This window comes from Talpa occidentalis, unplaced genomic scaffold (assembly GCF_014898055.3).
Source record: "Talpa occidentalis isolate TD23 unplaced genomic scaffold, MPIMG_talOcc4v2.1 talOcc4.3, whole genome shotgun sequence".
Lineage (NCBI taxonomy): Eukaryota > Metazoa > Chordata > Mammalia > Eulipotyphla > Talpidae > Talpa > Talpa occidentalis.
This window is the reverse complement of record NW_023603184.1, coordinates 106,805,813-106,833,438: the sequence shown is the minus strand read 5'-3', so window position 1 is coordinate 106,833,438 and position 27,626 is coordinate 106,805,813. Positions and strand designations below refer to the sequence as shown.

The 27,626-nt window shown below is 31.7% G+C and overlaps 1 protein-coding gene across 1 annotated transcript in view; it reads right to left on the bottom strand.

The window, feature by feature from the left end:
* The window catches only part of AGPS (alkylglycerone phosphate synthase), a 102,136-nt gene that overhangs the window by 23,843 nt on the left and 50,667 nt on the right, over positions 1-27,626 (bottom strand). The window contains exons 11-15 of the mRNA XM_037523609.1: positions 21,385-21,512; positions 11,857-11,908; positions 9,189-9,265; positions 7,210-7,322; positions 1,135-1,204 (exon numbers count right to left, since the gene is read on the bottom strand). Coding sequence (XP_037379506.1) covers positions 1,135-1,204; positions 7,210-7,322; positions 9,189-9,265; positions 11,857-11,908; positions 21,385-21,512 — 440 coding nt within the window. The remainder of the gene's footprint in view (positions 1-1,134; positions 1,205-7,209; positions 7,323-9,188; positions 9,266-11,856; positions 11,909-21,384; positions 21,513-27,626) is intronic.

The following is a 27,626-nucleotide window of genomic DNA, read 5'->3' as shown; positions in this document are numbered from 1 at the left end:
GCTGTCCACAGCCTCTACAGCGCGGTTTTGATCGCGGCCAGCAGGCAAGGGTCCCACATGGCACAGCAGACCTCTCCTGACACACCCGCTGCTCCCCTCAGCAGTGTATTTCGTCAGTCTGCCTATTCTGTTCCCCACTCTGTCTCTGGCGAATCCTCTCACCCTCCCGCGCATCTGACCTGTACCCTGGTTCTTGTATAAATAAATAAACAAATTAATAAATCTTAAAAAAATAAAAAAGTAAAAGCAAATTTTATATAATATTTTATAAAAGTATTTCCCTCAGAACAATTTCCAAATGAAATATTAGAGGATTTAATATTTGGGGAAGTCAAATTCTCAATAGACTACCTAAGAAATAAGCTTTAAAAGTAAAGGCCTTGAAACTTATAATACTAATTATAATATTAAACAAGCAGAGTTCTTTTAAAAAAAGTGACCCCAATGGCAGAAAACAATTAAAACACTTGAGCTGGTTATAGTCAAAGTAAAAAACCAAAACAGAACAAATTTCCATATCAATAAATATACCAGAGTCTTTTATCCACTAAACTATGAAAACGGATTCATAGGACCTTAACTACTACTACCATGTTGTCAAAAGAACAGAATTAATCATGAGAAATAAGCTTAAACAAGTTTAAGTAATTTTCACAAACATTTTAACAAAATACTTTTTTTACTTTATTAGTCCAGATAACTAGTACAGTTTCTTACAAATAGAAAATCTATAACTGGAAAAAAATTTAATGCTCAAATATACACAAATTATTTCCAGTGAACCAATAACTGGTTGAATCAAGGTAAATACCAACTTCTAAAGATAAAAAAGATTTTTATCTTTGAAACAGATTATGGATCAAGTGAGGAATGTTTACTAAATAAGACAGCTTGATTCTAACCAAATAATGTTAGGAATGGTATATTCAACTTCCAGACAGAGAATATAAACTTTAAATTTTTGAAAAGCATATGTGAAAGGTTTCGCTGGTTTCTGAAGAATTGTACCTAATCCTGGATTCACACAAAATGATGTATTAGCTTATAGTAGCTTAAAATTTAAGAACATTATTTTATTCACTCATGTGCAAAAAGGATTGTTTGCAACATAGACCAAAGTGTGAGATAACTTACTCGAATGTATGCAATGACATAGGTCAGTAAATAACCTCTCTGTCCATTATCTTCTCCAGCTGCCAATCCACTGTATATAAAGAACAAATTTTTAATATATTTCAAATGAACTATTAAAAATATGTAAAACTAAAGAAATTGATATGCTACCTCAAGATAATTGCTTTACAGAGTAACATATATTACATTGCATCTCACTTTTATTTTAATCTCATAGATTATAAATTTATCCAAGTCCTAGCAAAAATATAAGCTTGTATAGTAGAAATCTGAAAACACTTTTAATATTTCAGTTTGGCCCTTAGTTTCAAACTTTTATCCACCAAACTATGAAAACTGACTCATAGGACCTTAATTACTACTACCATGTTGTCAAAAGAACAGAATTAATCATGAAAAATAAGCTTAAACAAGTTTAAGTAATTTTCACATTTTAACAAAATACTTTTACTTTATAGATATACTCTTATTTTATTTAATATTCATTTTATTTGATAATATATACTCATAGATATATTTTTATTTATCCATTTATATTATTATAATCATATTAATATAAAAAGATATGCAAGGAATTACTTCCAAGTACCAAGCAGTTGTTTGACTATTTGAGCACAAAAAATTTGGAGCATTAGGCATGGCTGTTTACTTCATGGAACTTACAACTTAATGAAAGAACAAAACGTACTTACACAGGAGTATTACAGTTTGTGAAGCAACATAAAGGTTAAGTGCAAGACCAACAGGCAAGGTGCTACTACTATGAGCACATTTCAACTTGAAAGTAATTTTATCCATAGAAACTGCATTTGGTAATCTAGTTAGAATTAATCCCATACAACATATAATTCAGCACAAGCACTCCAGTTTGTGAAAGTCATTCTTATTTTAAAGGACTATGAGTGATTACTGATTTCCACTACTCTTCAGTAAAAAATATTTCTTTTTTCAGTTATTAGGCAGAAATTAAATTTTATTTTATTTATTTATGCGTGCATGCATATAAGAACTGAATGTAGGCCAGAGGTGCAGGGGCGAGAGGATTCACCAGAGATAGAGTGAGGAGCAGAACAGGTAGATTTACTGAAAGACACTGCTAAGGGGGGCAGTGGGTGAGTTAGGAGAGGTCAGCTGCCCTGTGTGGGTTAGCTCTTTGGCCAGGGATCAAATTCAGGTCGTTGTGATGGGCCTTCAAGGTGGTAGCACTGAGATTTAACCCCTATGCCACCTGGGAAGCCCCAGAAATTATATTTTAATTATTATTAGTCATCTAAACAAAACTTGGTCCAAATACTCAATGTACCCACTAAAATCCCCTCAATAAGACTCCCTGGTGGCGCAGCGGTTGAGTGCTGGGTTGCGAAGCTGCCAGCAGCCTCTGCAGCACCAGTTCAATCCCCGGCCAGCCGGGCGAGGGTCCCACATGGCGTGCAGACCTCTCCTGCTGTGCCCACTGCTCGCTCCCCTCAGCTGTGTATTTCGTCAATCTGCTCTGGCTCTGGTGAATTCTTTCACCCTCCTGCGCTTCTGACTGTACCCAGTGCTTGTATAAATAAACCTTTAAAAAAAAAAAGACCAGATAAAACAAAAATATACTTTCTTCTGGTGCTTGTTTTGGGAAGGGGGGGGCATCACGAATGATAATTAACTTTTATACCTATCTTTTCACATTTCTTCTTAATACCCTACCTTCACATTCTCACTCTCAGAATGCTAAGACTTTAACCAAGATATCATCTAAGACTCAGGCCTTGAGCCTGTTATTTGAGATTCTTTAGGAAGAATCATTTCTTTCATGACTTCAGTTAACACCTTAGAGTTAAAATCCTTCCTTCCTCTAAAGTTTGCTTAGATTTGGCAGTAAATAAATAATACAGTGCAGATTTAGCCTTGTTGTATGCAAATACTGAATGACAATTTTAGGCTAGTATATGTAGGATAACTCAGATTTCCTGACTTATCATTATAGCTGGATATGTACAAACTAGTGGCATCAAAAGGAGTGGTGAAAATTTGATAGGAGCAGCTCTAGTCTAGAACTACTTGAGAATTGGGTACAATGAAACTGAAGAGGTTGTTTATATTACTAGAATATTAATAAATAAAGAAGATAAAACAGGTCAAATAGTTGAGAGAGCAAAGTAACAAAAAGAAGATAATTCTGGATTGGATGAGTATGATTTGAGTTTGGAAGCAGGGCGTCAAGTAAAGTTCTAGAACAAAAGGGAAATTAGAAAATTGCTATGGCAAGTGCCTGGAGAAAAACAGCTGAGTTTATACCTCAGATAGACATGTTCTGTTCATATGTTTGGAAACTGAATACAAGAGAGAAAAAATACTACTGATCTAGGAAATAGAAATGCTTCAGTGGTAGGAAAAAAAAGGAGAGTGAAAGACTAGGAAAGGGTGTAAAAGGCTAGCAAATTTTTGAAAAGGTGCAGCTAAGTACATATTTGCTGAAGTAATAGGTAGCCCTGTTTCTCATATCAGGATGATAAAAAGCCCTACTTTCCAGTCTCAGGTCAAGCAATTTTTCCTTAGACCCTATTCTAACATCTGTCAGAGAGATGGGGAGTGGGGAGATCTGTTCAATTTGGACAAATGCTAATAATACATTTTCTTACCTAAAACAGAAAGAATTTGGATGTCCACACTAAAGTCTTTCTAGATTTGCTCTTTCTGAATCATTGGTTTCCATGCAAATTTAGCTTTTGTGGAACTTCTCCCTTTTTTAGCTTTCAGGACTATCTATCTTCTAGTCAGAATTACCTGGAGATATAATATGTAAGCAACAGTAGGGCTGAGAAAATAAATGCTTCTAACTTGCTACTTTTGCAGTCACTCCAAGTAACTATATTTAAACTCAAAATGTTTCATGTTAAAGTAGCAACATTCATCCCCTACTTCCTGCTCCTTGCCACAAATTTCAAACATCAATTAACAAGGTTCTTAAACAAATTTAAAGCTGTTTCATGAGAAAGAACCAGGAAGACTAATGAAAAAGGAATGAGAAACAATCTTTTTATATAAAAGAGCCATCTGGTGAACCTAATCACTCTCATGCTGAATTACATTAAACAACTTAAGCACATACTTTAGAAATAATGATAATATATTACCTTAAGTTCTATGCTAAATGTCAGTACATCTGTCATGACTGTTGACAGGTAATGTTTACTCTGCTTAGCTCTTATACAAGTTCATGTGCATTAATAGCAAACAGATAAAACACCTAAGTATGATTATTCAACATTTGGCTATTACGTTCTGTTAGATGGTGTATGTTCAAAGCTATTTAGCAGTGTTAGGATGGGGGTGGAAGGCAAGGAGAAAAAAATATCTAAGATAACACATAACAATATCCCAAATATTGGGAAACTTCATGAAAAACAATCAATTTAAAGTTAATTAAGCAACAGGAACAGAGGATGGAACAGAAAATAAAAAATAAAATAACAAAACCTAATTCAAAATAAAATACATCGACTAAACTGATGAAAACTTTGTAAGAGCCATAGTGGAGGTTTTTATGCATACAGTTATGCAGAAGGTGTAATAGTTGAGGAGAAAGGGTTAGCAGAGTAGCATCCCAAATAATAAAAATACTATGGACTCTTTCAGCAATTAGAACAAAGAACTAGTGTCTGCAGAAAACTGAGGGAAAACCAGTTCTGCTAAGAAACCACAAAAAGATATTTCCAAGTCTCAAAAAAACCCAAAAAACAAAACCCAAATAGTCCTAAATCATCTGCTAATAACAGACAGGTTGCTCAAAACAAAAGATTTCTTCATCTAAATGAAGGGAGCCAGGATGAAAGTAGATGAAGAAACATTATAACATAACTAGGAAGTAGTAATAATAGCAAAAAAATGAGACCCCAACTAAGATGTATTTAATGCTATAACCTAGCTTTGAATAGCTATTTATATATAACTATATATAGATATTATATATAGATATTAATGGATATATATAGATATATCCATATATATTAATGGATATATATAGATATTAATGGATACAATTTTTGCTTACTATAAGATGAGCTGGAATCAAATGAATAGTTGTGGAGTCTAATATCAACACCTAATGAGACCTGGATTCATCTTAAAGAAGATTCTACCTTATTTTAAGTTGTAAATGGATGGTACAATATGAGAAAGACAAAACTAGAATTATGTGAAAAAAGAATTTATGACAACTGACAGTTCAAATCAAGTAAGACTGACAAATGTTTCTGATAAGTACTTAAAGATTAAAACACTGTTTCTAGATTGGCATAGTAATTAAGACATTAAAGAAATAGAATTAAAGATGTCAGGGAAAAACTATTCAGTTTCATTAATTCTTTCCACAAATATTTAATAAAGCATCTAATATGAACCAGAAATGGTGATACCCCAAAAGAGACAGGGCATACCTTATAAAAATTATGTATGATGTAGAACAAAGAAACATTTTTCATCATCCTACCCCAGTCAACAGGATATGTGCTAATAAAGATTTGCCAGCTATTCTGAATTATAATTGTAATTAAAGATCTTAAAAAGTAGTGGCAGGGAGAGAGAGAATCAAAGGACACAGGGTGGGGCGGTGAGAGGAATGAGATGGAAACAAGCAAACAATTTTATATATAGTGAGTCAAATATTTTCAGTATCTATTTCCTACAAGTCCTTCTGAAAATCCCAATTAAATATTAAATATTTAAAGAATTTTAAAAGTTAAATCTCTAAATAAGGGGTGGGGGATGCAATTGTATGGGGAATATAACCAAAATGAAAATGCATACATTGTACAAAGATGAAAAATGATGTAAGAATTATATAAAATAAAATATTTTTTAAAAAGTTAAAACTCTAGTATTTAAGACTGGAGTAGATATAAAAAGTTTTAATTTAAATCTCAATTTTTCCTGAATAATACGGACTTTTAGAAAAAAGTTTTAAAATCAATTTATTTATGTGCCCCACACAACTATTTAGTATGTTACTAAATTCTGGTATGGTACTTTAAATGCTGTATGGAAAGGAAAACATATACATTAAAACAAAAATTCAGATTAACTGAAATTTAAGCTATTTGGTCATTAAATGAATTTTTATAGTACATTTAGTCTTTAATTATTTAAAAAATTAATAATTCCAAAAAAAGTAGTGTGGAGGAGGAAATTGAAAGATTACTGAATTTCACATTTTACTAAAGAAATTAAAATTCCACTGGCTAATTTCAGAATAAGATACAAACAAGTAAAACCGAGAGAAAATGCAAAACTCAAAAAATGCACAAAAATATACTAAAAATTTCAAGATTAAATCTTTTGTGACAAATACTACACTAACACTAAATTCAGAAAATCATAAGGTAAAGGGTTGAACATCACATGATATTCTCATAAAAAATAGCAAAAAAGGAATAAAAGTAAATATTTACAAGGAACTGATTAAGCATAATGTCTCCATATTTTAGTTCTGAAATAAAAAAAAGTACAAACTGGTATCCAGAAAACAGTTAGTCTATTTAGTTAAAAAGGAAAGAAAAAAATGTAGTCCTGATAAATGGCATTTTCACTCTAGCTCTCATCCATCAATCTTATAATCCATCAAGCAGACAGACAGAAACCACCCAATCATTATTCAGTTGGTTATAGATGTGAAATGTTTTCTGTTTCTTTAAACCAGCAGAGAACAATAAGTGACAGGGGGTGGAGTACAGATAATTTATCAAATACTTTTGATTAAACACAATTTCCTTTTAAAAACACACTAATAACATGTTTTATACATATACTATTATCATGAAAAATTGATAAACATGACATGAATCTAATTTCACTCTAGCAAAACAAACACAAAATATAAAATCAGCACAAATGGAACGTTTAATGCATCATATATATGATCAGAAAAGCAAAAAGCAACATACCAATCTAATTTCTACAAATTTTGGTAATAAACCAATACAAGATTTTAAATTGACTATCATTTAATACTAAAAAGAGCACACTAACAACTGCTTACAGATGCTAGAATTTCAGTTTAATTTTCTCTTGGCATTATGAACTTAAACGCCATACCCAAATTTTGCAGCAATGTCGTACACTTGTTTTTCATGTTGAAGGACCTTCTCACGGTCCCCTTCAAACAGTAATGTGGCGACACTTATCTGATTTGGATCAAATCCTTTAAACTATAAAAAAGCATATATTAGACATAAGTGTTATGCAACAACATAATTACTGAAAATACATATTGCTCTCTTTCCCCTTCTGATCTGGTCTCAAACATAGCAACTCATTAAGAATTGAGCTTTGGAATTTTATGTGTCAATCAAAAAAGAATGCTTAATGCAACTATTCGTTACAATAAAACAAAACTATAGAAAATGCTTCATTTCAAAATATTCCATGGTGTCAATCATGACAACACTGGCTTTTTACAAAATACAAAAAATGACTTGCGATAATTATGATTTTAATAAATGATCAAATAAGCCTATCAGAATGACAGAACATAATAAAGAGGCAGAGTATGGGGGGGTGAAAAACAACAGCATCTTTACATGCCAATAAAAACTTATTAAATATTTTTGAAGGAGATTTTAGTATAAAATTAAAATATAAAATAACTAAGAATAATCTTAAAAACAAATATATAACTTAATCAGGAAAAAATGTTTAAAAGAAGATAAGGACATGTTTCTGAGTGCATAAACTAAATTATTATAAAACATGTCAATGCTTGCCCAAATTAATAAACTGGTTTATATTAGTTGCAATAAAGTTTTTGATGCACTTCCTAAAATGGGTGAGAGTTTTCCTAGAATAATAAATAGGTAGATAGATGATGGTTTTAACAAGGAAAATTTTGAAAACAAGAGGGTAAACTAGACATACAGGAATTAAAATCATTTACTTTTTCAAAAACGAAAGCTCATTAAAAAGAATTAGATACATTAAATGGAGTCTATTTCTTGAGTAAGTATATAAAAAGATGTCTCAGACATGGCAAATCATTATAAGGAAAGCAGGGATTAATTAGTTTATAGTGCTAGAAACTGGCTAGCAACTGGGGGAGCAGGAGATGAAGATTAATTTGGATCTTTATTTTATGTCACAAAATTGAAATAAATTCAAATAGGAATAAATATTTTTTTTAATTTCCGTTTAACAAAAAAGTCAGAAAGAAAATATTCCTATATCATATGTATAGAGGAAGTCTTCTCTAAGCTTAGAAATAATCACAGGAAAAGAAAAAAAAATTAATTTTATACACACACACACAAAATCTCTTATTAAAAAAGGGAGTCATCTTATTGGAAAACTTATCTACATTTATCACATTTATCTACATTTATCTACATTTATCAGATGACTCCCTTTTTTAATAAGAGATTTTGTGTGCCTTTGTGATAAATAATTCCATTACTCAAAGGACACATTCCAAAGCACCAAGAAGAAAAACATGAACTGTCACCCCTGACAAAACCATCATATCCAACTAATTCGCATGAAAATTGCATCTAGAAAATACAGGGAAATAGTTATCGTCTCTTTGGAGTTTCAAGAAACAACAACTAAAATAAAGTAGTATTTCCCCCTGGATATAATGATTTTAAAACAACAAAACAGGAATCCCACATGTAATAGCAAGGATACAACAACAACAGAATGGCACATGCAGTGCTGGTGGTAGTGTAAACTAGTATAATCCTTTAGGGAAGGAATTCATCAAAAGCTTTTTTAAAAATTCCACGCTATTTCACTTATGTATATTTACTGTAAAGGCAAATATTTAAGCTATAAAAAAAGTTACATGCATGAAACTGTTCAATGCAGTGTTACTTTTAGGAACCTCAAACCTGGAAAAGAATTTCAATTTCTAAAATTGAATGCATGATTGATTTACTGATAATATTTATTCAAACATGAAAAAAATAATGATTTATACATAGCTACATGGAAAAACATACTTATAATAGGTCCATTTGAAGGGAAGAAGACAGGAAACAAAATACCCTAAATATTTAACACTTTAGCATTTATAAAATAATTACCTTTGTAATATAAAACTTTTTTAGTCCATCCAAAAATGATGTAAAAATAGAAGAAACCTGAGGTTTAAGAGCATGACCTAGAGAGAAAAAAAAAATTCACATTTTAAGTTAATAGCAGATTTTGTGTTTTTTTTAATCAAAAGGTTACTTTAACTTTGTACTCTAAAAGTAAATGAGTATAATTTTAATTTTTAAAATCTCCCTATTTATATATATAGCATTTTATATATTTATCTATCTATTACCCTTCTTTCAAGTCACAAACTGTTGTTCACAAGCCCCTTCATGGGTTTTTATTTTTAAGTCCAATTACTATATGTAATTAATACTAGACATAGTTTAGGATATCTTTCAGTGTAATAGTTTATATGTGATAAAATCATTTCATTAATTTCTATTTCATTTAGCATACCTAATGGTGGTGATTTTTGCTTTTTTTGTTTTTTAATGATGCAAAAGCCATTCAGATCTATAATCAAATATGGAGTCAATGCTGAGCTTAAGGTTGTTTCTTAATTAATTCTTAATTTACCCAGAATTCTTGGCATAAAACTAGTAATTGTTTCCTTAATCACACCCAGAGAGTTAAAATTGCCAAAATAACATAAATGGTGTCTCAGAGTCTGTTAAATTAACAACTTTGCCTGCGGATTGAGTTTAATTGAAGGAAAGTGTTTTTACTCTTTTCTCATTGTTTTCAGAGTAGCAATTTAACTCCCATTACTGTTATATTTGAGTCATGCATCTGGTCTTAGTGCTATGAACCCAATTCAGAAAAGATGTAGCATACCAGTTGCATATAGTTTTATAAAGAATTTTAAAGGTTCTAGTAAATCTATCTCCAAATAAAAAGTTTGTTTTTTAGAAAAAAGACTTTAAGATTTGGGGATTTTTTTTTTTTTAAGTGTAGGTCCTGTTTTTCTTTTAAAAGTGCAAAACTAGTTTTTTCATTTAAAAAAGGGCTTCTGTGGCAGGGAAGGAACTATCACCTATAATCTTTCTTCCATTATCTATTTTTTAAAAGTAACAACATTAATCTATAATATTTATTACATTTTTACTGATTATAGTAGGAAACTGAGTTACATAAAATATGTAAATCTTAAACAGACTAAGAATTAGATAATCCTGGAAAACTGAACAAAGCAAAAAAATAAAAAAATAAAGAAGGGCAGATTAAACAGAGATCAACCTAGCAATCTTTCTGAGTTCCTGAATTGAAAGTAAGAGGTTTACTTTGGGGATTCATTTTTTATTTCACTATAATCTATCAGATTTGCTTCTGTATTTCAAAAGATACCATTTCTAGCATATATAAAGTTTGAAATAACATATCATCAAAATATTTATTTGTTGCTCCAAATGGAATTCATCCTTTTTGACAACTGGAGATAAATTTATAAGTGTGTGCGTGTGTGTGCTTGTATGTGTGTGTGGGGGTGTATTCTTACAAAATTGAAATTACCTGTTCCTCAGGTAAGTCACAGTATATGAGGATACCCCACTTTTAAGTGGGTCAAGCATTAGTATTAATTAAAAGATTTTATTATCTTTCATGTATTCTTAATGTTACCTATTCAATTAATTACATTCTAAGTATACTCTGTTTATCATTTTATCTTTTCTAATAAATGAAAGAACTAGTTTTCAAATATACTAGCGAGACAGATTAGTAAATTTTGTGTTGTTGCAGTATTAAATAAATTTAAAGGATTAAATAACATCTACAGGGCCTCCCCTGGTGGCGCAGCAGTTGAGTGCTGGGCTGCGAGGCTGCCCGCAGCCTCTGCAGCGCCAGTTCGTTCCCCGGCCGTCGGCGAGGGTCCCACAAAAAACAAATAAATAACATCTATAGTTCAAAGAAGTAGTCTGAGACAGTAGAAAAAGTCTTGGGTTTTGGAATCAGATTGGGTTCAACCCCAGTTTTACCCTATATGACTTGTGGACTTTGGACAAAATATTTACAAATTGGGAATATCTCCTTGAAGAACAAATGTGAGGAGATATTTGATAAATTGTGCTATTTATAAACGTGCTTAGCACTTAACACCATGTGCGGTCCAAGATTTGTTCACCCTCTTTTCCCAATTTGATGATTGATCCAGCCAGCACGTCAAATGCCTGTTGTAGCAATATGGTACAAACACCAACCAATCAGTCATGTGGTGAGAGCAAAGTCCCTAACAAACCTTGCTGTATTAAGTGTTACTCTATAGTTGCCTCATCAAGATGCTATGGCAGGACATAAAGAAGCAAAGGCCTCAATGGGTACTGAGAAGCCAAAAAAAGTTATAGAGATTCAAAAGGCATTTTCAGCTGTTGTAGGATCTAATAAGAGATCATCTCAGACAAATTTAATTCCTCTTTTAAAATTTAGCTTAAGCATCACACCCCTTTAAGAAGCCTTTCTTGATTCTCCATCACTATCTGAAGCAAAACAAAGCAGACAAACCCATTTCATTATTGGCACTCTTCTTTCTCAGCACTTCTAATAACCCTGCCCTCATTCATTTACATAACTTCCTGTTTTTATTAAACTGAGAAATTCCAGGTACCATGGCATTCGCCTTTCTAGCTCTATACTCAGTATTTTCTTCACACATAATTGGTATTTCATCAAATTTTATAGTTCAATAAGCAAATTCTAAAATTACCACTCCTCACTCACCAAACTGAAACTGCTGGTTGTCCATGAGGCGAATAGATGCAGGAGCACATCTCTGTTCAAAAAAAAAAAAGATACAGACTTAATATAGTAAAGAAGCTACCCGGGTAGAATATGAATTTTATCTTTCTATATTTGAGATCAAGAGCTTAATTTCTATGGATATATACAGGGAAAAATATTAACTTTTTATATACTTTTATGAAGACAAAACATGACTGGGATCTATAAAATATTTGGAAAGGAGAATTTTATATATATAATACATACATGTTGCCAGAGTTCTAATCTGCAAAAAGATCTGCTTAATACCTAGCAAAAACCTGTGGAAATAACCTAAAAAAAAACACTAGATTTCAAAGTACACTATTTTAGAATGAAGTAGAAATTTTAAAGACTAAAATCAGTGCTTAAGGCATCATGCCATTATGAACTACAATGTGTCATCAGGATCTTTTACACTTTTAAAACAAGGAAGATGACGTAGAAATTTTGTTAGCCCAAGCACTTCAAAAGACTATCTGCAATATCTTCATAATTAACTCTAGGATTTGTTCCTTATTTTCATCTCCTCTTATAATCCATTTTTAAATAGAAAACTATCAGTGTCCACAATGCTAAGATCTTCCAAGATTACTTGATTTATGTATGCACACCCTAAAAGCTGCAAGGAAATAAAAATATAGAAAGCAGATATTCATATTAATTTTGTGATGCTTAACACTACAAACATTAGCAAGGCTTAAGTTAGCTACAATTTCTTCATAGAATTAAAATGAGCTACAACCTAAATGGGGCTTTTATTTTCTAAGCAAATTTTTGAAAAGGTTAAACATCTATCTTGATGATACTTTCAGACCAAGAATGTCACAAACTTTTTGAACAATTATCTTCTGAGTAATAACATTTATCATTAAAAAAATTCATACCAACAGCCAGATTTATGAAAATCACTCGAGAACAAAACTTAACACACACTAAAAACACATTATAAGTTGTTATTATTTGTTTTTAATTGAACAAATACTTAATTCTATACCACTCATAATACATATTTTATTTCACCCAACAAAATGACTAGATTCTTATTTTGAACACTACAATTAATTTACTCACCTTGACATTTAATAAAGGTGAGATAATTCAAAACCATTGTTTTAAAAAGTCACTGCCAAATCTAAAGAAGCAGTATTCAGTACTTTTATTTAAATATAATTAATAGTAACCGATTTACTCTCCCACATTTTATAGAATTCTATGGTTCTGAGTTGCTTTCATATGACATTATTTAACATAGGAAACAATCATGTCACAATAGCAGAACTGGTATTATCCCCATTTTATAGATGAGGACACATGAACCAGACAAAGACTTGTTTGAGATCAGATGACTGTTAGATAGTAAAGACAGAACTAGGACTAAGATATCCTGACTGTGAGATGAACAGTATTTCATATACACAACAGTCTCCTAAAAAATCACTTAAAACATACACATGCATGTATCTACAGACATACATACACTATGAGCTTTCAAGCCATATTTGAGAAAAAATTACATTGAAACTATTTGCAACTTTGTGGTCTTATTAAAAGTATAATAGTTATAAAATAAAAAATCTATAATCTGAAATATTTCAAATCTATCAAGATAAAGGTATCATTATAAATTGGGCTAATTTCTAAAAATGTTACCAGTTTCCAAAACACAAAAGAAAATCAATTTTATGGAAACATTTTTGTTATTTAAAATAGGCACATAAGCATTATAAAACATGATGGCTGATTAGAATAAGTTTCTTTTCTTCATAAAATGAAGAGTATCACATAACACAAACATTTCTATGTTTAAGCTTAAACTAACCAGTAATAATGAGAAAATTCAGTCATTCTCTCATTACTAGAAAAAAAACCCTTTAAATTCCTACCAATGACTTATAAATTCCATCTCCTACTGACACCCAGATTCTACTTCACTTGCACATACAGCAGGTGTTATTAATGAAAACAATCAGCATAAGCACAAGTATCAGAAAAGTATATGACATCTATAGTAAATTTTTAGTGGAATTTAACATCCTAAACAACTAAAAGATAATATGCAGGACTGGATGAAATCTTAAATTTGAAAAGTCTATTACAATCTATATCTTGTATTGAATTAGAATACTTTGATTTTATAAAGAATATTAGATGGCAATAAAATTACTGCTGGTCTTCTTAGATGTGATAATGGCATTGTGGTTATAAAGAAATGCTCCTTATAGGAAATATGTGCTGAAGTATTTACAGGTCAAGTGTCATAATACCTCCAACTTAATTTCAAATGGTTCAGAAAATACATTCAAAAACATGTAAAACAGAACAAAATTATTGAATTAAATAATTTTTGAATAATAATTATTGACTATACAACACAGATATACAGGTGATCAGTGTACTATTCTTTTAGTTTCTGTATGCTTAAAATTTTCAAATTAAAGGGTTGGAAAAAACAGTAAGATAGCTTTTAGGGCTCTTCAGGTTATTTGCAACACATAATGACCAATATTATTATATTGAACATGATTTTAACTTGATAGCTTAGTCACATAAACTAGTCAGTCATATACTGTCCCCATTTACAGTAAGGCAAAGTAGAAAACAGGTTAATGCTATCAAAAAAAAGAGTAAGAAGTTAAAAAAAAATTTATATTGATACTAGCTTTCAACAATGGCATTTTACAAATTAATAAAATCAAATCAACAGCTTTAAGTCTCAAGTTTTAATAATAATATTTATTTAAAAGTCAGTAAATGGAGTTTTTTCAATTATCACAAATAAACCCTCATAAGTAAAGCATTCAAAATTAAAAAACAGCATTTAGATTGGTTTATAATTCTCTGGCAATGGTTGATTTGTAAATCATTGTGCATTATTCTAAAAATAGAAAGCAGGAAATTTCTTAGGAATTTAAATTAAAAGCAGTCACCACAACTAAACAGAAGATCCTATAATAAAAAAAACAAAATACTACTGCTAGTCTTAAAAAGAGATCTTACACGTCTAAAATATAAACAAATCTATGTTAAAGCAATAAAAAACATTATTTTAAAAAAGCAGTAACAACATTCAATATGGGTTGTTATCTATAGTGATGATTAGGTTGTATTTCAGCTGCTATAAAACTAATTTGGTAGGTTAAAAGAAACACAAAAGGTTTTCTTTATAAGTGAGGGGCTTCACAAATTCTGAGAACAAGAGCTCTAAATTCACCCCAAGATATTCAATTATGCTATAGCTGAACAGTATTCCACAGATAAGGGCAGGGGAAGAGAGGGTCCTTGAGTTAAAGTGACCTCTAGTGGTGGGTGATCAGAACTAACCAGAGAGGGACTATTTTTACTAAGTAATTTTAATGGTGGATTAATGACTAAATTCAGACAATGTAAGAAATGCTCAAACAAAAACTGCTTATTCAAACTGGAGTTAATAAAATAACTGATTTCTTGCCTGTGATAAATGTGGACTTATTAGAATTTCTCATGTCACCTAACATGTACCTATGTATACTTTATACTTAGCTTGAAACTCATTATGGGCCAATAAAGAAATTATCATTACATTTGTTTTATTTGAACAAAGAAGAAATAATCCCGTTAACCTCGAGGCACAGGTATAAGACTGACTAGTAAAATTTCTAGCAGTTTCTTCCCTTTAATTATGCTACACAACTAGGAATTTACTTGACAATGAACCTAAAAAACATAAAACACTCTCACTAATCTTATTTACACAGTAGAGTTCTCTGTACTAACTTAAAAAGCAACATATTTCTCAACCCAATCATTTCATCCAAAAAATAGTCCCTACAAGAAACACATCAAAAGATTTCTGCAAAATTTGTTTTTATAGAACTCTGTTTCTTTTCTATTACAGAGAAAACTGAACTTGCCACTTCAACTGAGAAACATTATTTAAGAAGGCCTCTTAATTACTAGTTTTTCCGGCAAAAGAATTTCAATATTAACAGCTTTAAATGTCTGCAGCATATCTACTATTCATAAGGATAAACTATTAAATATAAGCACTGAATGGTAGTCTTCTATCTCTGGTTCCTGGTTAAGGAATGAATCATCTTTGAATTGAAATTTTCAAAGAGTAAATCAAACTTTCTGAGTAGATGCTAAAATGGACCTAATTCCTGAGCCTGAAGACTACTCTGGAGATAGTCTACTGAATCCCATGCTGTATCAGAAGTTAATGGTTCAATACCAAACACCCTGTACATAGCTATACAAAAAATTTAAATATAGATATGAAAATGGTGAGGAGACAGAAATCATGTCTATTTAACTCACATAATATCCATTGCACTATATGTTGGCTATAAAGTTAAGAATACACTATCTCACACAAAAAAATTTTTTAAGTTAAAAAACAGGACCTGTTAAAGAAGAGAATTACACTAAATGCAAATTTCTAGATACAAAAACTTAACAGTGCTGACAGAAAATTACGTCTTCCTCTTATAAATTACAGCTGATACCACAGATGAAATCATACAATATTTAAGACTACTGGAATAAATGGTTAGTCATATTGAAATGAACATACTAGCTTATAGCTAGGAGTCTATACTGTAAACAAGAACTTTTTAAAATGATAATTATTTCTTGGTTTTTAAAGAATGAAATTTTCCTCCCCTTATATTAAAGGAAGAAGCAAAAGTTAATGCCAAATAGTCTCCTAGTCATAATGTTATATTTTTCGTAGTAGAAAAGGTGAAATTACTTGTTCTAAATAGCTCCTGGTTAAGAGCATTTTGTTGGATCACACTGGAAAGAATCCATTTACCAAACAGTTGGCTAGGGTTAGTTTCTCTGCTTTAGAGGGAGAAAAACATGACACACACACAAAAGATTTAAAATACAATTCCATTGTCTATAGTTAACAAATTATTCCCAAGCAAGATGACTGAATCTGAAGAAGTTTTAAAAGTTTTATCATGTAATTCCTAAACCTAACTTCTTTCAACTTATTTGAACATCTTAAGGACAAAACAAATTTAAAACAGAATTCAGAATTGAGAATAACATTATGAGATGTCAGGCATGAAGTATGCATTTCTCCCCATATTATGGCTTAAATTTATTAAGGAAGAAAACCAGTCTATTTGTTTAAAATTCTTAATTTTTTTTTAATAAAAGTGACGGTAGGTAAAGAGGGTCTTTTTAAAGGTAGTAAGAGGAAAGGCTGACTTTTAATTTATAATTATAATAAAAACCTAGTTCTGATACTGAAAAAGACAATGTACAGAGGAATGCACACCAATCTGAGCCATATAGACGATTAGTTTTTCCTTCTACTGGAGTAAATGGTCCTCTTTCAACACCACAGAGTTTTACTTCTAGATTTTTATTGGGTTCAAAGAATACCCCCATACCTCAAAAATTGCTTTTGAACTTGTTTCAAAACTCAGTTTTCCTTTCAAACCTTGTAAACACATCATTGTCATTTCTAAACAAAAATAGAAGAGAATAGAATATTACATCTGACACTGACATTCTAATTAAAAAATACTATTTTTCCCCTCTTGAGAGGTTACAGCAGGAAATCTATTTTCTGAGAAAGGCTTAAAAGTCACTTACCCATCTACTGAGTAAAGTTGGAGATTACACTTGACTGCCACTTATGAGATAGAATCACATTAATCTTCCACTAAATCTTCCTTTCTAGCTCCTCACAAGGCAGTGAAGTATTGAAAGAGGACAATTCCTCACATGGACAAAGATCAGATGAGAGACCTTAGTAGAATCCTTCTGCTGCCCGTATAAGGTTGCTTAATTTATTTCCTTCAGTAAGAATAGTGATGAAAATATACAGAGCTCACTTTGCTATTTGTGAACAATCACGTATGCTCCTTTCCAAAAGATACTCATCCAAAATACAGTTTCCCACTTCAAAAGCAACTTGAGTCTGAAAATATTGCAAAAATGGAAGTGCTATGAAATGACAGTGAGGAATTACAAGCAGTCAATTCATTAGTCAATCAAGAATTTGGCACATTCATAAACCATGTACCATCTATTTTAATGGATCTTAATTCTCCTGCTATCATTTGAAATTCCAAGTCACAAATTGAACAATGACCAATGCCAAAACCTGATAATTTTCTCGATTTTTCTGACTGAGAATACTATTACGAAGCAAGGCAGCATATACAGTATCATTCCTAACACATGAGAATTTTACGATCTGAAAACTATTAATATAAATATCCCTAAGTAGTAATGCTAACATTTACCCACTTTTAGAGAAAGTAAACATTAATGCCTCTATACATGTGTAATATAATGTGAGTAAAATATGTAGATTCCCCTAAAATAGAGGAATATCCCCAAATCCGACTAACTATTCTTAACAGCTGTTTTACTTATAAGAGCAGTATTTGATAAAATATTATCTACCTAGTTTTTTAATCAAATAAGGCAAGTTTTCTAGTCACATGGTATTTATACCTTTAAAAATTGTATATTACTAAACACACAGAACAAATCATTAAGAATTTAGATCAAAAAGGTGCTCTCCTTCTGACGTGCTTTTTAACCACAGGGTGGCACTTTATATTAATCAACTTTATTTCAAGATACATATCCAATAGAGCTTTGTGTAGTGAATTTAGATTATGGTCATTAGGAGACTATCCAAAAAATTTAAAAAAACAAATAAAAGGGTAATTTTCACTGACTTATGCAAGGATGAAGGAAAATTTCACAACCTACTTTCATTACCACAATAGCTCTTTTCAGTTACTTTCCCCTAGGGACATGTTCAATTTCAACAAAAACTGCATCATGTGGAAGCAAATATTTCTTCTTTTTTTCAAGATTTATTTATTTATGCATACAAGAACTCGGGTAGGCCAGAGGCGTGGGGGGTGGGAGGATCTTCCAGAGACAGAGTGGGGAACAGAACAGGCAGACCGACTGAAATACACTGCTGAGAGGAGCAGCAGGCAAGTCAGGAGAGGTCTGCTGCACCATGTGGGTTCCTCCCTGGCCTGGGATTGAACTCATGCTGCAATGGCTGCAGATAGCTTTATAGGTTGCATCTTAACCCCTTGCGCCACCAGGGAGGCCCCCAACTATTTCTATTTAAAGCTAACATTTTCATTTTAATGAAATTATAAATGTAGGATTTTGATACATTTTAACATAAATTCTCATTAATTAAATCCAAGATATATTCAAATGTTAGTAACTGCAATGTGGGGGGAAAGGAGAAGATGGCACACTTAGGAAAGCATAAAATTTGTCTACCTCTATTCCAGTGATCTTACAACACTTTATCAAATATGTGTTCCACAGACTGAAGATAATGTGAAGGGGCAGAGTTGCCAAACAGACCTAACATGACCTTAATGAGAGCCTTTGTTAAAAATACATAAATTATCGGACTAGTTTTATAAATTACCCATAAGAATCTAAATTGGCATTCACGTTTATTTTGCCATAAAAATGGAGGCAATCATGGTCAGTTAAAAATAAAGCACTCAAAACTTGAGAGATAATAAGAACTCTATCTATAATATTGTTTTTTTTGGAGCAAATAGTTAAACTTGAAAGTAAAAATAAAAGTACTTGTATAAAAAATAAATTACAATACAAAGTGAAAACATAAAAAAATCAATCATTAAGGAAGATCTGGAATTAAGAAAATAGAATCAATTTACAGAAAATGTTTGGTTTTGATTTTTAACTTATCATTATTTCCTTAAAAAAAAAAAAAAGACAACAAATCTAGCCTTCTATTCTTCTAGGTACAACTCACAGGCAAAACCATAAAGCTCTGCAAGTAGTTCTCTACTTCTTAATACCTGAGGTAACTTAGATTCAAAGATAATTTCTTTGACTTTTTAAGTAATAGAAGAGTTCAGCAACAAGAATCAACATACTTGAACCTTACTGCTCAATGCTTAAACATCATGTTAGCATAATTACTATTTACTCTTAAAACTTATCTGTACTCCTCCATTCTGCAATCCTATTTTTAAATATTATTGCAATTGGATCATTTTAGAAAACAGCCTAATACTGAATTCTTAACGCTATAGCCATTACATAATATTCCCAAAGTTCTAGTGAATTAGAGTGCTATGTAAGGATTTCAATTGTTGATATTCACTTTTGTCTTAACACCACCAAAGTAACCTGACAGAGTTCAAGAATGTTCATTCCAGGACTACACTTTTAAAATCCTCCCTTCATCCAGGAAGTGTAAGACAATCAAGATTAGGAGGTGACTGACTTAATGGGGAAAGCAATGTAATTAAGTATAACTATAAAAATTATCCCTGTCAATTGTTAGACTAAGTTGATCAGATAGCTGAACTGCTGCTAGAAAGTGGGAAACTGTTAAACAGAATGAGTGTCTCAAAGCACTAAAGAGCAATGAAAACAGTAAATATAGATTTTTTTTGGTTCATTTTAAATTTCTTAAAAATACTATTATTGGCTCTCCACATTAATTGTAGAAAGTGGGGAGTGGTTGGTAGGAAGATAAGACTCTTCTCCACTTTGTATTTCAGTACCTTGCAGCATCCACATGGACATGGAGCACTTGCTAGATAGCATTCCTCTCTGATCCTTCCTTCACTCTGTTCTCCATACTGGGATCACTTTAGAAAACTCTCTTGCCTTCAAGATTCTAGTTAGGTATATAACTCATGAAAAGTAGTAAAGAACTCGGGCATTTTGAGGAAAGCAACCAGAAAAAAGCTGGAGTATATTCCCTTGACATCCTTCCTGCTAGGAAATGTTAAAATAAGAATTTTTCACAAATCATTTTAGTTCAAACAATAAACCAAAGGCCTAAAGAAATGCCAGAATTTCCACACTGATACACAGAAATAAAAACAGAAATAAAATTACTTGGCATTATGTGTTCTTTTAAAAATCTTGATATATTTTAAGAAAGGAGGAGAAAATGGGAATTCATTTTAGCTTATAGCCAAATATATTACTCACTGCTATTGTTTCTTAATTTAAGCTATAGCTTAGGTAACAATATAAAACAAAATAAAACAAAATAGGTTCTAGTAGTTAGACATTTTAAGAGTTGATAAAGTTTAATTACCTATATTTAATTTCTAAATTTTGGGGCCACTGGTAGCCATTTCTTTTAATTTCAGTAAATGTTTTAAGAAAAATTAAATATTACTTCTACTAATCATAAAATATCTTAGCCAGAACAACTTAAAAAAAAACATAACATTCAACAAAAGACAAAATCATTGGAAGCCATTGACCCAAGTATGTATCTTACCTTGGCTTAAAATCATATAGCACACTTTGAACCAAGAAATAATTATTGAAAAAAATAACTGTACTTAAAGGGATGATTTTACAACATTACCTCTTCATATAGAACTGGGTAAAAACCACATATATGTAACAACTAAATATGAAGACTATATGTGACATACCACAATCAACTATGCAGTAGAATTTTTAAAATATAAATATATATGGGTTGGGTTTTTTTTTTACCTGTTTTGCAATTTCTCTTAAACAGGCTACTCCTTGTTCAAAATTAGGGAAAGCTACTGAGCCATACTTTTGGTATTCAGGGATTGGTCTGATTTTTATTGTAGCTTCTGTTATCACACCAAGAGTTCCTGAAAAAGAAGGGGGAATAATCCAATATATCACATGCCAATTTTCTAAATCATATTTAAATCTATTTTATCTATTTATTCAATTAGTTTATTCCATTATTCATATTGAAATCTATTTAATCTATATGGGGAACAATGATTATTCAAGTCTTTTTAGAATAACAACTAAGCAAATTTTATAGTTTCTAAAAAAAGCTTTTGGATTACATTTTTCTTAGTTATGTATAAATATCTGAAAGCATTTTAAGGCAACCATTCTCCAAGAAGGTTACTTTGAAATAATTTTTAAATATTACAATTTAGTAAAAGAAAGACAGTTTTTGAAAAACAACAGGTGTTTAATATCATATGCATTCAGACAGAATAGTTTGATATTTGTGCTTATTTTTGCTGCAAGGACAATTTGTAGGGTCAAAAAGAACCTAATTTTTTTGAGAATTTAAGATGACATAAGAAATTAGAGAGAATACTACCTTGTTTTTTCCCCTAATTCATACAAAGAAAAGACAAAGGCAATACTGACATGTCCTTGTAAGAAACAAAACAACATATTTCAGAGACAAAATAGTTATCAAGAACTAATTGGCATAAGCGAAACCACCAATGAAACAAATGTTCTTTTCTTTATTACATGGGAAGTGGGGGACAAATCAAAGAGGGAAAAAAACAAATGTAACCACACAATCTAAATATATATGCTAAAATATTTGAAGAGACAAGGTTAAAAACTATTATATTCATAAAATGAAGTTTTTTAAGTCAGTGGTCTCTAATGTAAAAATGGTAGAAATTATTAATGCTATTAATAAATATTCTGAGCATCATAAAAAGAGCAAAGAGGGAAACATTTATAGAAGTTATAGAAATTAATCACAACACTAGAAATTAAAGTATAAAAATAAAAGCTTCCAATAAATTTATAACAGACCTAAAATAATATATAATACAAAGTTAAAAACTACACTAAGTCCTAACAAGTAAACAATATTACATTAGCTCACAATATGCTTATCACACACACAAATGATTTCCTACTGAGATAGCAATATATCCCCATTATGATTTGTAAAATCACAAAAGCTCTGCAGGTTTGGTTTGACTAGTCATTTTAATAAAAAGAAATATCTGGTAACTTTTAAATGATAACAAAAGTGTTTTTCACTTCTACTGAGGTATAAAAGAGACCATAAATTCCATGCACTTAGAGTATAAAACTCACTATTTTTAGTATAAACACATATATGTGCAACTCATTACCATCTAAGTTTAGAACATTTTTATAGCTCTAAAAAAGAAACCCAATACCCAGGAAATAGCCAGTCCCCCCAAGCCCCCCACACGCCTCAGCCATAGGCAACCACCAATCTACTTTCTGTCTGTATAGATTTCTGTCTATTCTGGACATTTGATACAAATGGAATCTTACGATAAGTGGTCTTTGTGAATGGCTTTGTTCACTTAGATATGCTTTCAAAATTTATCCATGTTTTAGTACACATTAATATTTATTTCTTTTTCATGACTATTATTGCATTGTATACTATAACTCATTTTGTTTGTTCATTTATCATTTGATGAACATTTGGGTGTCTATATTTTTATTAGTCTACCAGTTTATTATGAAATGATACAACTCAGGCACAGCCAGGTGGAAGAAATGCATAGGGCCAAGCATGGCGAGAGGAGCAGAGCTTCCATGCCCTCTTCACATACATCACCCTCCCAGTACCTCCACATGTTCGTTCATCAACCTGAAAGCTCTCTGAAGCCCACATTTTAGGAATTTTTTTAAAACAGAGAACTCATTTCTTGGTACGACTGATTAAACCACTGGCCACTGGTGATTAATTCAGCCCTTCTCCCCGCTGGAAGGGGTTGGATGAAAATTCCATAGGCTTCCACCTTTTGGTTACTATGAATACACATGTAGAAAAATTTGTGCAGACATGTGTTTTCCTTCAGGGAAGTGCAGTGGAGAAGTGAGAGTAGGAAGTGTGGGTGGGGGAAGGGGCAAGAGGGGGGCTGCTCACTTCTTACACCCAGCTTTAACTTGTGGCACAGAAGTTCTATTTTGAGTGCCTGGGATCCCAAATGCCCTTGCTCTTACTGGTAAAGCCCTCAGAGATGGGGGGAGAAATAAATCATAAAGCAGCTCCTAATCTTTCCAAAGGAAACTGATTCGCAACAGTACATAAGGAAATTCAAACCTAAGAATACTTTCAGAATGAAGGAAGGATATGGTAAGAGGCAACTAGGAGGACATATATAAATTTATTAGAAATCCAGGAAAAATTGTGAGCCAGCTAATTTGCCTGGGTAGAAACAGCAGGAAGATCCACCCCAGGTTCAGAAAGAAAAATCTCAACACCAACCTTAGGAATTATTTCTTCTAAGAAATATACTTTAAATGAGTAAATTTTATGGTGTATGGATTATACCACAATAAAGCAGAGAATTATCCCCACACAGAATTATCTATCACATCTATTCTTTCTTACCAAGACAAGTTCTCTCACCTTAATTTTTACAGTTGTTAATTTTCCTTCTACTTTACTGATACCATCACTAAGTTAATTCGCAATTCTGTTCTTTTCAACATTTTTAGACATTCCTGGAAATATTGGAATTATTACCTCATATTCAATTATGTCAGGCATAAACTCCTAAAGACATGAATCATCTCCACGATTTAATCTGCTCACAGACTATAGAAAATTTAATAAGTATTTGCTCAAATTCAAAAGTCACCAGGTAGGAATTCATTAAGTAAAAGAAGATTAATAAAAGTCTGATTATAGACAGGAAAACTTCTATTTATAACCAAACTCCAAGTTTCCAGCTCTTTCTAAAATATTTCCTTATACCTAAGAAATGAAGCCATTTGAAATATTTCTTTGAATTACAGCAGATGATATAATCTAAATATAATCCAATCTAAATACAACTTGAATATAATCCAAAGAAAAATGAAAATCATTAAAATGCCAATTAATGAGGGTCTGGCTAAATACACCACAGTACATTTCAAGGAAAGGGATATCATGTGGCTGTAAAAAAGAGTGAAGAAGCACTAAATGTAAAGATATGGAATATTATAAAGTTAACTGTTAAGCTAAGAGTAGCAATTTTCCATTTGTGTATAAAAAATACATATATATAGCAAAAGTACTGAATCTGGGAAGAGAGATGCCTGGAAGACAGGAGTCAGAGGCAGATTTTCCCCTACACATTCTTTAGTTCCTTTTGAACTTTGTACATGTGTTTGTATATTTTAATTTTGTATATGTAAATACTTATTAAAAATTGATTTTTAAATATATATAGTTTCACATCAGTAAAATTTGTTTAAAATTAGAATTCTGTATCAAAAATTATTTATATATATATATATATATAGTATAGGCCTTCTAAAGTAGTAAAGCCCACCACAACACTGTAAATAAGGCTAAAAAAGTAAAAATTAATAAAATGAGACTCTGCATTATTACAAGGTTAGTGAAATGACCAAGGCAAGTCTCCGCAATTATCCAGTTATAAGTCTCTTGGAGAGAGGGCTGTAGGGTGGGGTCACCCAATGTCAAAGTGAAACCAATTCAGGTCCCAAATGCAGTTTGACAGAGGGGAGCTTCCAATCAGACCTAAATTCAAACTACGCCAATTAGAAATGGATATATCCAAATTTAGTTCACCAAAAGGCTCACTTCTATTGATTATTTATTGAGTCTTTTGCCCTGGGAACATTATATCCATAGAATGATATAAAACTAGTTAATCACTTGATTATCTACGTATTATACCAACATTTTATATCCACTATATTAAACTGTTTATAAATAATTCCATGGCAATGTGACATCATAAAGGATAATATGACACTTTTCTTTCTGTTTTAATAAAAATATGCCACAATAAATTTTAGAATTTTGTTTTATAATCTTTAAATGATCTTAAGAAAACTGAAAGCTTTAATTACTATTTAATATAAAATGCAAGTATTTGCTTGAAGTAAACAAAATATTTCATAATCTGAATATATACTTTCAGGTGACTTTAGGATTGAGAAGAATGGGAATCATTTGATTCTGAATCTGCTGCCTCTACTTTTCCCACTAAAGAAAATCAACAAGAAAACAACCACACAGGACCTATGCCTTCAGTATTATTAGGAGACAAAAAACATCATGACCTTCAAGTTATCTATAAGTAGAAATAAAAAGAAAAAATTCCAACAGATCCACAGTCTTCTACTGTTGCAAGCTTGTAAGGGCAGAAAGTGAATAGGGAGGCTTAAAAGACTACATAAGAAAGAGTAAAGAGTAGCAGAGGACTTGGCGGAAGGAGACAAAAATCAACCCCAGAAAGCAAAAGCACAACAAAAATGCCAAAATACAGTAACGCAGAGCCATAGTTATGAGCAGGGGTTTGAAAATGACAGGAACCAGAAATGGCTTATAGGAGCAAAAGGAGTATCTTCAGGGGAGCATCATATTTAGTGATGTGTATTATTCTTTGGTGACAAGGCAGTGAAGGGGACAATGAAATAAATAAGGGCAATTAGAGATCTTTTAAAAAATGAAAGAGAAACAAGCTATGGCATGCCTTCTCCCCTGCCAAATCACCACCATCCATAAAAGAGAGTAGAAGTGACAAAAGGACACTCTCAAAGTAGGGCCCCATTTCAAACAACACATAGGAACCAAAAAACAGCAGACCAACCATTAACAAAAACTACTGTAGGGCCTCCCCAGTTGTGCAGCGGTTGAGTGCTGGGCTGCAAAGCTGCCCGCAGCCTCCACAGCGGCAGTTCAGTTCCCGGCCACCGGGCGAGGGTCCCTCATGGTGCACAGACCTCTCCTGCCGCCCACTGCTCCCCTCAACAGTGTACTTCATCACTCTGCCTGTTCTGCTCTCCCCTCTGGCTCTGGTGAATTCTCTCACCCTCCCGCGCTTCTGACTGTACCCAGTGCTTGTATAAGTAAATAAATAAATCTTTAAAAAAAAAAAAAAAACTACTGTAAAGTCAGAAAATATAAATCAAATCTTTTTTTTTACTCCTTTGTCATAGATTAGTTGCCCACTAGAAAATACAAATTAAATCAAATCTTGATGAAGCCTCCCTCCAAAAACCAATCATGATTCTAAGAAAACAGTAATACAATCTTTCAAAATGAATTAAAAATTGTCAAACAATTATTCGGGAATATGAAAAATTAGAGATTTGAATCAGAAATGAAAACATTAAAAACATGAATGGACCAAAAACAAAACAAAACAAAAAAACAGAACAGAAAAATGAAATAAGAGATGACCAAATTCAGGAAAGAAATATTAACAACAAATAAACAAAAATGAAAATGAATCTGTAAGCATCCAAAGGAGAACAGATGCAAAGGAAGACTAATAATGAACACTGACGTAAAACAGGTAAGTAACAAAGTGAATGAAAATTAAATAAAGCATTAAAGAAAAAAGGTCAGCGAAATAGTGGCTAAAATAAGTAAAAAAAAGAAAAAAAAGTCAGTCATGTATAACTGGTGTTCCCAAAGAAAAAAAATCAAAATAGGAGGGAAAATCAGTATCACTACAACCCAAAAAAACTTTGCAGAAATGAAAGACACAAACATATACATAGAGGGTCCACTGCATATTAAAGCAAAATGACCCAGGACAATCAATTCTGAAGTGTTAAAGTATTAGGGTTTAGCAATAAAGAAATACAAATCCTCAGGATCTCTAGTAAACAAGCTACAAAGAGAACAGGCATCAAATTTCTTCAAAACAACATGCAAAACCAGTAACGATAGAGCAACATTTTTTAAGAAACATAAAGGAAAGGAGGTGTGACCCAAGAGTAGCCACTAAAATAGTCCTGCAAGGCCATTAGAAAGTAGTAGTATTCAGGCCATCAGAAAAACAGTTCGGAACCACCCAGAACTCATGGGACACACAAATGAACTGTTCCTGAATCTACTGAAGGATAAAATTCAGTTGATCAAAAGAGAACTATTAAAACTACCCCAAAGGGACTAATATTGGATACTGTATCTATTTTATTCTAGAATAGAAGCTAAAACAAGGATGGATCATGAGTTAAAAAATAAAAACCTACTTTTT